The sequence below is a fragment of the Lampris incognitus genome, chromosome 13 (assembly GCF_029633865.1).
Source record: "Lampris incognitus isolate fLamInc1 chromosome 13, fLamInc1.hap2, whole genome shotgun sequence".
Lineage (NCBI taxonomy): Eukaryota > Metazoa > Chordata > Actinopteri > Lampriformes > Lampridae > Lampris > Lampris incognitus.
Genome location: NC_079223.1, coordinates 34,813,821 through 34,828,947, shown reverse-complemented (window position 1 = coordinate 34,828,947; position 15,127 = coordinate 34,813,821). Strand labels below are relative to the sequence as shown.

Here is a 15,127-nt window from a genome sequence, read left to right as displayed (position 1 = left end):
GTATGTTCTTTATATTAAAATTACTAAATTGGGGAAGACTGCTCTAAATATCCCTACAGAGATACGAAGAACTCCGGGCAAACGCCTCAAGTTAGATGCTTATGCAGTGGACTCTAATTGCCGACAGAGGGCGCTGAAATCGTTGTCGAGAAAGCAGTTGAATCGTCGCTCCAAAATATTTATTTTTTGATTGCAAGTTGATTTGTGTTTAAAAGTCAGATTAATTTTGCTCTCATTCTACCAATGTACACCTTCCCTTGGATGGAGACGGTTTAATATACCGCGATATGCCTATATGTTTCACTGAAAGATCACACAACACAATAATGATCAGGCATTGCCTTACCATGCGCCATACAAATTAGAAAGGGTTGCAATAATTTGTTGATAAATAAATGCAACAAGGTTTTCGTTTATCATTCCATCTAATGTCTCTTTGCTTAGGGGACTTGTTTGTGGTGCTGCACACGGAACTCTCCTGACCTATTAGTTCCTGTTGGCTTCACTTGAAATGTTGCTGAATACCTAGACGGCAGAGACGCGGCTGCGCTCCTGTGTGGCTGTGGTAATAAATGCCCCACGACGATCAATAACAGGCGTGTGTGTGTGTGTGGGGGGGGGGGGGATTGATGGCGTCTGTTTTGGCCACATAAAACAAGTTTTGCATAGCTGCAATGCTGTCAGATGCCTGGGGGACCTTAACTCGTGTCTGGATTAATAATTATGTTTGAAGAAGTCCTTTATGATTGTTTCACGTTATTCGAATAACAGGATTGATAGAGATTACCGAGCGCCCTGGAAAGCCCTGGTTTTAAGGTAACTCCCCATTAAGATGTTGATGAAAATCGTGTGACGCGATTAGTTTTTGAAAGAAAATCCAACCCGGGCAGATTATTACACACTGCTAACGGTGTTATATTGATCAGGAGCATCGTCTCTGTTACATCGTTTTATAATGACGGCGGTTTAATCCAGTGGAGTTTCTTAATATAACCAGCAGGGGGCGAGGCCTTTCTCTGATCCCCAAATAACCTCGCATTTGGAAACTGAGCCGTGCGTTGTTTTGTTATTGTTTGCTGCAATGATTTTGAGGGAACGGGGGGTGGTCTCCATTGCGGTGTGATCTGAAGACATTTGGGAGAGAAGTTACTTAAAATTTGTATGCATTAAAAGACTCCAGCGTTTTGATGGAATTGACCCTCATTCTCATTTTACAGTGTGGCTAATCTCGATGTCATCCCCTCATTTGGGGATCCGTAAGGACTGGTCACAGAGAGGGTATAAAATTGATAGACCGCTGCCATAGTAAATAAAGGTATTTGAGAATTAATGCATGAAATAATATGTTTGCAACTCGTACTCCTGTCCATTAACCGCACACTTTTCAGATATTCGGCCAAAGTACAAGATGATGAAAGGATATGATATGATATTTTTCTTCGCCTTGACCTGTCCGATAAACAAATCCAGTCAGTTATGTGTCTGTCATTTTTTAGAATCTACTAACGCTATCAAAATGAACAAATGAATAATTTTCGAGGTTGATACAACTCGGGTCTCCAATGATGCGACTCTGAATACACAAGACATAATAACACGAAGGTAGCCTGCTGACTGCTGTATGGAAACACTGATGAGCCAAAACATTATGACCACGTGTCTAATATGCTGTTGGCCCTCCATGTGTCGCCAAAACAGCGCCGGCCTGTCGAGGCATGGACTCTACAAGGCTCCTGAAGGTCTCCTGTGGTGTCTGGCGCCAAAACATTAGCAGCAGATCCTTCAAGTCCTGTAAATTGCGAGGTGGAGCCACCGTGGATCGGACTTATCAGTCCAGCACATCCCACAGATGCTCAACTGGATTGAGATCTGGAGAATTTGGAGGCCAGGGCAACACCTTGAAGAATGTGTTCAGTGTGGCATGGCGCCTTATCTTGCCGAAAGAGGCCACTCCAATCATGGAATACCATTGCCATGAAGGGGTATACCTGGTCTGCAGTAATGTGTAGGTAAGTGGCACGTGTTCAAGTAACAGCAACATGAATGCCAGGACCCAGGGTTTCCCAGCAGAACATCACTCAGAGCATCACACTGTCTCCACTAGCTTGCCTTCTTCCCACAGTGCATCCTGGTGCCATCTCTTCCCCAGGTAAATGATGCACACACACCCGGCCATCTGCATGATGTAAAAGAAAACGCGATTCATCAGACCAGGCCACCTTCTTCCACTGCTCCAAGGTCCACTTCTTACACTCATGTGCCCATAGGAGCTTTCGACGGTGGACAGGGGTCATCATGGGCACTCTGACCGGTCTGTGGCTACGCAGCCCCATATGCAGCAGGGTGCGATGCACTCTGTCCTGACACCTGTCTATCATAGCATTGTTTTTTTTAGCAATTTGAGCTACAGTAGCTCTTCTGTGGGACCAGATGGGTTAGCCTTCGTTGCCCTCGCACATTGATAAGCCTTGGGCACCCAACACCCTGTCATCTCTGTGTGTGTGTGTGTGTGTGTGTGTGTGTATGTGAAGGTGAGGAAACACTATTTTTGGTGAATAACATCTTTCTGTCACATTCAGTAGTCATATATTGGGCTAGTTTGTGTAAATATTACACCTATTTCATTTGTCCCCGGTAACAACAGGCGATGATAAAATCAGCAAAGAATAAAAGAATAACCATTTTGGGTAAAACGATAGAAAAAAAATGTTATTGTTTTTTAAGCAAAGTAAATGCTGCCAACACTTAGGCTAAATGTTCAAAGTGCCCATACTCTACTGTATTATGATATTATGAATCTAACAATGTTTTGGAGTGAAAGTCTGGTGTCGGTGGATATCCTGTGTGGTCATGTAACACTGATGGCCACCACTAGACTGGACTCATAAAGGCCCTGCATACTTCAGCAGGTTTTAGGACTCATGATGTACCGGAAACTCCAAACACTCGATAGGCTCACATGTTTTGACTTGAATCTACTGATTCAACAAAACAAGTCGCACCGCCCGCCACTAATTCATACCCCATAAATAACACTTTCTCCCCTTGTATTCAAACACGTCCCCAAAGGCAGGCCCCAGACTCCACCGTCCAATCCATGTCACTGAACGGGGACGGCTTCCCTTTGATATGAATGAACCGTAATTAATTTTTCATCTAACGAGAATACCACATGGTTGCACAAGCTGGGGAGTCAACATGGGAGAGGGTGTGTTGGGGGATGGATGTCACAACAGAAATTAAATGCACACATGAAAAAGGTCACAGTTTGAGACGTAGGTCTACGCCTGTAGACAGATGCCTGTGTTGACTCAGTCGTTAACTTGGATAGGATTGGGTTCAATCACCATCATTTAGTATATTACTGCTTACTCAGAAAACACAGTTCATATTTTCACCCTCACATATTATTCATCTTGAAGCCTGGGACCCAGTATCTGACTACAATATCACATTGTAACTGGCTCCAGTTCTTCTTCTTCTTCTTCTTCTTCTTCTTCTTCTTCTTCTTCTTCTTCTTCTTCTTCTTCTTCTTCTTCTTCTTCTTCTTCTTCTGATAGATAGATAGATAGATAGATAGATAGATAGATAGATAGATAGATAGATAGATAGATAGATAGATAGATAGATAGATAGATAGATAGATAGATAGATAGATAGATAGATATATACTTGATCCTGGGGAACATTAAAGCGTCATTACAGCTTGCATAATTCAAAAGCACACAATATCAGCGAATTGAGAGTATACAAAATATAAAGAACTAAACTGAAGCATTTGGTTCCGATAAAATGAAATAGAATAAAGAGATGTATTTATATATAAAAACAGGGTGAATCAAGAGCTTGGGTATAAAAATAAACAAATAAAATGTGATATGATACATATGATTATATATATATATGATATGATATGATTGATATGATATGATATAAGAGAACTGTTGCAGAAGCCCAATGCCTTTATGACAGTGTATTTTTCTAATCCTTCAAGAGGAACTCTGTGGGTTTCTAGTATCTGAATATCTGAACTGGAAGGGTTATGGTATAACACAATAAAATTATAATGCAAATTCTCTCCATTCTTATTTTTCCCGCATGGGATTTTCGACGTACTACGGCGCTGCTACGCAAATATGGGTGTGTCTTTACGAAACCCCGCCTCATTCACCGTATATGGCAATTGTGTGGCTCGTTGATTGACAGGGGGCAGCAGCTGCTGAAGTGCCTAGACATGGCGGAGGATACGGTGTAAGTGAGGCACGGCGACAGAGTTACGATAGTTTCCCTTAGCAGTTAAGTCAGCATACCGTGAAGCAAATGATTCATTGGAAGAGGAAAATATATTCCGGCAACGCGTACTTGGACGGAAAGCAAAAACGACCCGATTTGCTACGCACAAGTAATATGGGAAGATGTATCGCTGTTTAGTGCAGTCAACAGCCTTGGGCAACAAATATGGCTTCTTGTGCCTTTTTCTGTTTGCTGTAAAAATTGATCTCCCATGCAATTTAGTGCAATGGTGGTTCTGGCGAAGTTCTGCGAGCCCCAATAAGTTGCTTGTTGAATAATCGGGTGGTGCTTTTGGAAGCTAAGGACATCATAACATCTGAGCTGGCCATCTAGTTAGCTTGAGAGCTACGGAACTACAGCGAACAGCAATGGAGCCAAAGCACAAAGAGTTGTTAGACCAGTGCCACCAGAACTTATTGGAGTCCATAACAGACGCGGACCGGCTGATAGAGTTGCTGATAGTTTCTGGTACCCTGAGCCAACTTGACCGATTTGAATTGGACCAGAACTGTTCGTCCAGCGCGGAGAAAGTAGACCATCTTCTGAAGATGCTGATGAATAAGGATAGCGACCATTTCTTAGACCTGTGTGTGGCCCTGGAGAAGGCGTACCCTGACCTGTATTCCGCTCTTTTCAGCGGCAGCGGTGGTGGACCTGTGGACCACTCCACTGGTAAGACCCGAAACACCAGAATCTCATAACATGTCATTCAGGGGGCATTTCAAGCGAGTGGACAAGGCCGCGGCAAACCATTTTCAGTGAGCTCAAATTGGGTGGTCTTGATCCCCAGCACTTGAAGCCCAGGCCCGCAGATTTGGCAATTGACCCCTCCACACAAGTAGGACTCTGGCCATTCGTTGATCTATCATCGACCTCTAAATGCAATGCATAATATAATTCATGCAAATGTTAAGAGGACTGAACAGCATATTTGAGATTTTAGTTACAGTTGTAACCAGCGTTCACTGCTGCGACATCACAGTTTTGCGTAAGACAAGGCACTAGCCCATGTACTGCAAGTTATAGGGCAAGAAATCACAGCTTGTGATCGATTCAGTCTGTTAGACATAGGACTACTTAAGCTCTACTCCCCCCCCCCCCACCGATTTATGCTGTGCAGTTGTTCTCATTCTGTCATAACCCATAACACGTCCACGGTACGAATGGGGTGAGACTGGTGTTACTCTTAATATCAGATCTGCTGAGTGTGCTGTGTCCATATTTCCACTAGGTAATCCTAAATGCAGACTATGACATTTGTCCTAGCCATACCATTTTTAAAATGTGGATACCCAGATTTAGTCTGTCACCCCCCCCCCCAAATAATAACAAACCCAATTTGTTATTAATAATGTTATGTGGTTAGGGTACATTGGATACCCTGACTTGTTTCCATGCCAACGGGCTTGCCGCTGACGTGTGTCCGTATGAACCTGTACATGGGAGTTTGACTATAATCCTTCCTTGCACACTTGTAAATCCATAGTATGACACTAATCAATCCCCCTTTCCTATGTTGAGTGTAAACCCAGTTGCCATCCTAGTTATTCAGCTTTTTGTCTTTGATGGCCCAGTGATGCAATAAAGCATTAATTATAGTTGCACTGTTTGCAAGTTTGTTTTTGTCTTTTTGTTAAAAAATTTTTTTTTGGTCAGTCCTCAAGGTAATAGCCTGCGCTTGAGTGATTTTGATCATTGCATAGAGATAAAGGGCAATCAAGTGTAAAAGCCTTGTCTAGTTTTGTGTGTTTTACTACGTCTGAATGACTGAGGCCAGTGCCTTACTCACAACCAGTGTTGTGCCCTGAGGGCTTGAATGCAGAATGAGTCTTGAGATCCCAAAGTAGGGAGAAGACAAAAAGTTAATGCCATTCAAAGACATGTTTCAGAACTATTCCGGCTAGCTGACTGTTTGTATCTGGAGATGGCTAGCTTCATCTGAATAGGCTTAGACCAAAACCCAGTTACTCATATATATATGATCCATAGCTTACACCTGCTAAATTGAAGTGTGTCTCTGCCTGCTTGCCAGCAGGGAGGGCTTAGCAGGTATTGCTGAGTTGGTGTCTTGCTGCTCTGCTGACTTGATAAGTAATGCTTCCTTTGAGCTTTATCACTTTTCCTTGTATTGAGTGTGGCTGCCGTAGAGCGGCTACTCAGCCTCGTCATCCTGACATGCATCAATACATTTTCACCTGTGAGCAGCTGCAAGTTTGGTTGGTCTACTTATTTTTGGTTTCTGACTGGCATTGGCTACGCAGGATTTAAGCTTATCTTAGAACTCTGAAGTTTTGGCTGTGAGTCCCTGCCAGGTTACCTTTTCCTCACCGATAGACGTCAGTATTGGATCCCAGAGATGGTGAGTAGTGTTAAGTGCTCTGTACTGGAGAATTGTGAGTACCAGTAGTGAGTTTAACCAGTTGGCCTGCGGTTATTCAACAGAGACTCAGACCTAGCTTGTTCTCCCCTTCCCCCAATATAATGTCTCACTGTGAGACGTGTTGTCATGCCTCCATAGTGCTATGTATCAACCACTATGCTTTAGTCTGCTTCCGATGTGATTGGAGAGTTGTCTTTTTTTATGCTTTTCATTATCTTTAGTGCAGTGATTCGGCTGATGTGATTACCGCTTTTTAAACACTCCGATGAGATGATGAAGATGAGTCTTTCACTGATTGCCTTCGGGCAGAGAGATGGCGAAAAAGCATAGGGATGAAATCTTCAGAGCCCCAGTGCACCAGGGAAAACGACGGAGAGAGTGAGAGAGACACAAAGGGTGAGAGATACAGCGAGTGGGACAGATACGTAGAGGCAGAGACAACATAATCTTGTGATGAGTCTTGCTGATGGCAACCTGCTCCCAAGCTTTCCTCCTCTCTTGCTGCCTTCCTGCTCCGGTACTCAGCTGTGCCTCTTTTGCCAGTTGAGCTTTCACACAAGCACGCGATCATACACACTACATCGAAATGCCGTTTCCGCTAATGGAAATACATACAATCATGCACAGAAACACCAGGTTGTCTTAAAGCCCGGGCTGCTAGATTTTTATTGCAGGTTTGTTGTTTGCCGACTTCCTAATTTGTGTGCTGCACAAAAAAAAAAAAGAAGAAAAAAAGTATTATTTAGCCTGTTTTGTGCGTCAGTATACCAGAGGACCCTGACTCTGTGGTTCTAACAAATGCTCAAACTCTGATTAAACTACTGAACAGAACATCCAGTCAGTATGACTAAACCCTTGGCCTTGTTATGCGAACGAGCGTTTGTGTGTATCCATCTTCCCAAGCAGAATTGAATTCACTCCAGAATTCCAAGCGGCGGCAATCAAACCGATTTCATGCCTGATATTTTCTGCCCTTTCCCTTGTGTTGCATGGGTGATGCTCTACGTAGAGGAACAGACCAGTAGAGGAGATGTACCTGCAAACCCCCCCTGCCCCTTCCCCCCTCCAACTCACTCCACAGCCTCTGACAGTGATTTAAACATGCTCTGAGAGGACAACACAATGCCTCCTGACAGGATGCAGTGTTCACAATTCATGTCTCCTGCTCTGTTTGCTTTCATCCTCCCGTTTGCTTGTTTCTCTCTTTCCCTTGTTTACTCATTCTCTCGCTTTTTCTCCCTGTGTCTGAGTCACCCTTGTGAGTGCATGCGTGTGTGCGTGTATGTGTTTGTGTGTGATTGTCTTTTTAGTTCTCTTGCTCGCCACCGTCCTTTCCACTGAGATAGTGGTTCCTCCTCTTCACATTCTTAAATGAAGGGACGTAATAGAGAGATGGGAGGGTGATGGAGATAGAGGGCGCGAGTGAGTGAGAGGAAGACAGACAACAGGCCTTTTGTTGAGAAGTTGAGTAGGCCTAAAGTTCCCAGTCAGCAGCTTGCTCTGTGTACAGCAACCTAGGACATGGGCCAGTAGGGTGGGAGGGTGAGAGTGTGTGTATGTGTGTGAAGGTGAAGTGGGGTTCTTCCCTCTGTCAGCTAGCATCCCTGTCTCACTCCATAAACCACAAGGGAGTTATGACCCTGGCACTCTGTCGTGACCATTGCTCTTAAGTATCTCCCATGGGCTGGATTTTGCCCCCCCTTGTTCTCTCTCACTCTCTTTCTTTCCCTCTCTCTGTTTCTCTGTGTTGGCTGGCGTCTGCACCCCCCCCCCCAATGACGCACATTGTCACTGTCCCACTCATCCACCCTCTTTTCCCCACCACTATCACTCATTCCTTCCAACCCTCAGTTTTCCCCCATCTTGCTTGGTTCCCATTTTCCACATGAGTATCAGTTCGTCAGCTGTTAATCAGTCCTCCTGCTTAGATGTGATTTGATGGCATTTCAAAGCCCCACTCTTGATGAGTTGTCTCTGTATATTTTATGATGCAGTATGGCTCCAAGGAAGCCAGTCTCAACAGAAACGGGCCTCGTTGACTCTATCATTTGTTGAACTGTTGAAAGTTTACATGCTTCTGAAAGAACTGGAAAAGAATGTGGGTGGCCAATAGTGTGCTGTTGACTTGTAATTAGCAATGCTGACAGTTTGGGAAGGGCTGTCAGTAATGTTGGTCAATAAATCCATCTGATCAAGGCCTGAGAGGTAGGTGAATGAGAGATTGACCTCTCATTTTCATTGGGTCATTGGTGTCATTATCCCAGTTTAATCGCATTGATCTCTGATTGCACATTTGAAGTGTGAACACAACAGCCTTTTCACTGCAAACAGATCTCAGTCGAATAAGGCTGTAAAACCTGGTTGGAATTCAAAGTGTGAATCACACTTTTCTTCAGAATCTCAAATTTAAGTAATTGCACTTTGGCACACAACACAAAATTGGAACACAACTAGCCTAACCAAACCAGCAAATCAGCAAATGCATTTTGATGCTCATTTTCCTCTGGCACTTAGTTATGAAAGGAGGTTTATTAAAGCCACCAAGTGTGTATACACAGCCAGGAAGTAATACTGTGAAACGGGACTACATTACCATTTTACATGTGTTACACTTCCAAAATACCCGACGACATAGAGGTAATGCCAGCGACTAAATGTTAAGCCAGTGCAAAGAAGTCATTGAAATAAACAGCTCCTCTTCTCCAGTTGAACAACTCTATCCACCAAGCTTTATCCTCTTCTCTATTCTGTTCTGCCGTACGTTGCCTCTCTAAGGCCCAGGTCACACCAGCATTTATGACGGTGATATCTCTCATCATCAGCCGCTTCTCTGGGGTCGGGTTGTGGTGGTTATAAGCTAAGTTGAGCACTCCAGATGTCCTTCTCCCCAGCAACGCCCTCCAGCTCCTCCTGGGGGATCCCAAGGCATTCCCAGGCCAGAATGGACATGTAGTCCCTCCAGCGAGTTCTGAGTGTACCCCAGGGTCTCCTCCCAGTTGGTCCTCCTGGACAACTCTGTGATGCTGGAAGTCAGCACGCCCTGGTCCCTGCCTTTGCCTACTGCTCGGCCTGCATTGCACCCTACCCCAATGCTCATCCCTGCGGGTGGTGTGTCCACGGGTGGTGGCTCTGTGTTGTTTTTTCGGGTTGGGCCCAACCGGGCCCCATGGGCCAAGGCCTGGCCACTAGACACTTACCAGCGAGCTCTCTTCCCAGGTCGGGCTCCAGAAGGGCGATATTTCACACTGAAATCAATTCATTTGAATGTAATCATCTCAACAGATGGAATAGTAGCCAAGTAAATTCACACAGTGCCTCGGTGCAGACTTAAAATTAGGTGAACTTTGACATGAATTTGCACCGTCGACCAATAGCAAAACCGCTTTGACTGTTGACCTCTGACAGGGTGGCCGCAAGGGAGAGTAAATGGAGAAAGCTATCATTGTATCAGTGTATAATCATCCAGTCTTATAATATATCTTCTTCGTCTTTCGGCTTGTTCCCTGTTTCCCAGGGGTTGCCACAGTGAATTTGATAGTTTCCATCGATACCCTGTGAGGGCACAGCACCGATGGTGGTCGTCGTTAACCCAGGCCTTGACTGATCCGGTATGGTCTTGTCAGTCCGCATAATGATTTGGCAAAATTTTAGGTCGGATGCCCTTCCTGACACAACCACTAACCCCAAGGATGGGGGCACAGGTAAAAGCACTGGATGCCATCCCAATATTCATGGACTTGCACCCATGCCTGTTGCCTGCAGTTTTATAATATATGCTCTGCCAAAACATAAATTGCTGTACAAAAATACACTGCTCTCTGTCATACAGCAGGAGTAGATGGAACAATGATGTTTCATTTATTTCATGTATTTTATAACTATTTTTTGCTGCCAAGCTTTCTGCCCCGCAAGGGCACGCAAATATATTTCGCTCTGCCGATTTCTGGTGTGACTGGGGCCTAAATGCCTCCTGTCCTGATGATGCTATCCTTTCATTACCATTGTCTATCTGACATTCTCCTGATTTGTCCATCTCTGTGCATCTCATGTCTCTGCTGCTCAACACTACAGTCATTTGTTTGACTTCCATTCAACCTTTGGGTTGTGACTACAGGCTCATCTTTCTTCATTATGAAAGTCTTGGAGGATGGGGTCCAAGACCTTCAGTCTTGTTCACTTTTCGAAGGCTCCTGGTTTCAAGGATTGTTCAGCAAGCATAAGCAAAGTGACTACTACATATTAGGATATTAAAGAGCTGTAAGACAAATACATTACAGTAAGTAACAGTACGTATACTCTGTTCTAGTAGTCATTTTAATGATATTAGGTGGATGATTATATCAAAAATGCATTTTACATACTAGAAGTGCATGCATTTTTAGCATGGGTGACCCCAGTGAAAATGGAATCTCTAATATTGGCAGTGTTAGGGTCATGTTATATAAATGTAGGTTACACAGAACCAATGTTTAGAATGTAAAAAAAAAAATATTGCTCATGTAAATACTTGTATCGTATGTGATGGGGGGTGTGGGTTTCATGTGAACTTATTTTGATTCATCAATATTTTTTGCAAGAGAAGGGTGCCTACATAGATGATTCACAAAATGCACATTACCTACTTAAGCTAGAATCCACTACTTTTGGGTGAGATAAGGTTGTTAGAATTAGAGTTTTCCAAAATTCTTGCCCAATCAGTGAATCATCCCATCAGTATGAGAACACCTTCATAACCGAGATAACTGTATGATTAAAAATGATAAAAAATACCACAAAGACTTTCCAAATTCAAGCAATATTCCTCACAGATAGCAATGTCCTTGACAATCCCAATTATTCCATACGTAGCTACTCAGAAGAGATGTTAGTCATCTTTTAACCTTTTATTTTTGACCCAACCCTTGGCACAGTCAAGCTGCTCAAAAAGTACTTATGTCTCATTTATGCTGAGTTAGGTCTCTTCACAGAGAGAGGGCCCATTATTGCTTGCCGATAATAAGCTGGGCTCTATTGCACGCAGGGGCATTTTTGGACCTTGCGGCAGCTCTTGCAGGCCAGCTTGGCTGAAAGCTGTGTACCTTTTTATGTCTTCTGCGATCATGTGTTTTTCTCCTTACCTTGATATCTTTGTGGGTTCACACTCATTCAAGTTCACTACAGGGAGAGGTCTGAGGAAAAGGCTGACGCTTTTCATCTGAACAATATGTACTAAGTATCTCCCAGTTAAGCTGATTATGGCAAAGAATAGACTTTGACAGGCATAGATGGATGTTGTGTATTGAGTTTGGTGCAGAGGAGAAATCTTTCTCCGTGGAATCATATCAGGTGTGTGAAAATTTTGACTGACACATCGAATGATCAGCGCCTCACCGCAGAAGCCACACAGCAATTGGTTCATTTCTTACAACCTTAGCCTGAGGTGTCTTTGCCTTATGAGAACTGAAGCCAAATGGTTTTGTGGAAGCCCCACAGGAACAGTAATGAGAATAGGACATGTGTATTTCAACTGTGTGTTGTTCGGCCTCATTATTTTTACAAGCGAAGCCCAAAATAAATTCTCACGTGATGGGCTACAAGGTCTAGAGGAAAGACACCTAATTTACAGCTGCATGAGAACGAAGTTCACGTCCTTCTCTTCTATTCTGACTCTTTGTCTTTTCTTGTTCTCATTGCTTCACAGTGTGCTAACTGCCCCTGTCATGTTAGTCACAGTCACCTAGCTCTCTACTCCTGAGGCCAGTGGTGTTGCGGTGTTGGCTGTGAGTGGGGGTTGATTGGAATTGGTGCAGAAAAAGCTACAGTCTGGGCTTCTCCCTGGGCTGAGAGAATCATTTGTGGCTACATCTATAGTGTCCATGTTGTGGGCGGGACATCAACTGAGAAGAAGCTGATTGAGAGGTCTGGGATGTGGGAGGAGAAGAGCTGTTGGTCTGTCCTCTGGCTGGGGCCAAAAGTTTATTCACCCCTCAGCCCTAATTTTGCATTACACTGCTTAGTAAAAATGGCTGTGTAGTTTTCAGTCAAGTTTAGGAGGAAACACTTAAGATTTTTAAACATATCTTCATGTATTGTAGGGATGAATGCCATATAATACTGCGAAGTCTTCTGTGTGTCTCTGAAATGCCATAGGAATTGTGCTGGAAAGTGTCCGCCAGTGACTCTGTGGCAGGAAATCTTTGAATCACTGTCTTTATGGCATTTGGTGGCATTCACTTGAACAGTTGTATGTAGAATGATTTGCATTTTCTTATCAGTAGTCGAAATACCAAGTGCATATGTACCTTGTGCACATGAAATTCGAGACGTGTAGGAAGTTTACCCTGATAGCACATTACAAACTATGGAAAATTAACAGATGAACTAGGAATCCAAGAATACTATATTTGGCTTTAAAATCGTGACTAAGGATTGCCCTGGAAGCTCAAGTCTTTGCCCTGTTTTCTATCTCTCTCCACTATATTATCACTATGAACGGCTTATAATGCTTGTGTGTGCTTGTGCAATTTTGAGTGCTTTGATTTGATACTGCAGCCCGAAACTACGTTGCTTATTACAATCAACCTTGTCCTTCTTCCAGCCTAGCGTACAACTCCAGGAAAGAACATAGCCGTTCATGTTCCCAGCGTCCAGAAAGTTTTCATCCTGGTGGTGAAATTCAGAGACCATTCAACGTATGTCTAAAATAATTTTCTGAAAAAAATGTAGTTGTTTTAGTCTTGGTAAATATTGGATATATTTTGTCACAACATGTGGAATGCAACTTCCAAGTCAGCGGTTTGCATGTCCCAAAAGCTGTATACTACATAATTTTTAAGCAAAACCTGAAGAACAACATGCTGCAGCAAATATTACATCAGATTTTCCTGAAAGACACATGCTGCGGTCTTGGGTGCAGATTAGAAGGATAGGGAAATGGCACCAAGTGGCCAAACCCGCCTTGAGTTTTATTGCATGCTTTTGATGTTTTTGTATTGCTATGACGCTGCAAAATATACACCGATGAACCAAAACATTATGACCACCTGTCTAATATGCTTTTGGTCCTCCATGTGCCACCAAAATAGCGCCGACCTGCCGAGACATGGATTCTACAAGACCCTTGAAGGTGTGCTGTGGTATCTGGCACCAAAACATTAGCACCAGATTCTTTGTCCTGTAACTTGCGAGGTGGAGCCACCCTGGATCGGACTTGTCGGTCCAGCACATCCCACATATGCTCAATCAAGATTGTGATCTGGAGAATTTGGGGGCCAAGGCAACACCTTGACCACTTCATAATGTTCCTCAAACCATTCCTGAACAATGTGTGCTGTGTGGCAGCGCACATTATCCTGCTGAAAGAGACCACTGCCATCAGGGAATACCATTGCCATGAAGGGGTGCACCTGGTCTACAGTGATGTTTAGGTAGTTGGCATGTGTCAAATTGACGTCCACATGAATAGCCGGACCCAGGCTTTCCCAGCAGAACATTGCCCAGAGCATCACACTCCCTCCACCAGGTTGTCATCTTCCCACAGGGGCATCCTGGTGACATCTCTTCCCAGGTAAATGGTGCACACGTACCCAGCCATCCACGTGTTCTAAAAGAACATGGGACTCATCGGACCAAGCGACCTTCTTCCACTGCTCCAAGGTCCAGTTCCAATTCTTGCGTGCCTGTTGTAGGCACTTTCAGTGATGGGCAGGGGTCATCATGGGCACTCTGACCGGTCTGCGGCTACACAGCCCCATACGCAGCAGGATGTGATGTACTGTGTGTTGTGACATATTCCTCCCGTAACCATCATTAAAATTTTCTGCCACTTGTGCCACAGTTGACCTTCTTTTGGTTTGGACCATACGGGATAGCCTTCTTGCACATCGATGAGCCTTGGGCACCCAACGCCCTGTTGCCGGTTTGTGGTTTGTCCCTCCGCGGACCACTGTCAGTAGGTACTCACCATTGCTGACTAGGAGCACCCCACAAGCCTTGTTGTTTCAGAGATTCTCTGACCCAGTCATCTGGCCATAACAATTTGGCCCTTGTCAGTCACTCAGGTCTTTACTGCTGCCCATTTCTCCTGCATCCAACACGTTGACTACGAGAACTGATTGTTTGTTTACCATCTAATCTACCCAGACCTTGACATTTGCACTTGTTTGGAGATGATCAGTGTTATTCAGTTCACCTGTGAGTGGTCATAATGTTTTGGCTCATCAGTGTATAGTTAACATTTGTGGTGGATTAGGTATTTTCTATGAACGGTCATTAAGAACGAAATCCCTGGTGCAAGTAGAAATTGCCTGGTGTATCATTGCTGAAATTTTGAAAAGTTGTGTTTCGACCCTTCCTGGTACAGTATAGCCTATTTTTATGTACCCCAACAAAATTAGTGGCAAACCAAGAAAGGACTGTAGTTTTCACATACACAGATTGTCTGCCAGTAACTCCACTGGCACTTTTTCAGCAGTG

At 43.9% G+C, this 15,127-nt stretch overlaps 1 protein-coding gene across 3 annotated transcripts in view; it reads left to right on the top strand.

Annotated features, from left to right (window-relative positions):
* The first annotated feature begins 4,247 nt into the window (after nt 1–4,247).
* dlg5a (discs, large homolog 5a (Drosophila)) overlaps nt 4,248–15,127 on the top strand; it is a 52,941-nt gene continuing 42,061 nt past the window's right edge. For all 3 annotated transcript variants that reach the window (XM_056291365.1, XM_056291366.1, XM_056291364.1), the window contains exon 1: nt 4,248–4,965. In XM_056291365.1, coding sequence (XP_056147340.1) covers nt 4,662–4,965 — 304 coding nt within the window. In that variant the 5' untranslated portion in view covers nt 4,248–4,661. The remainder of the gene's footprint in view (nt 4,966–15,127) is intronic.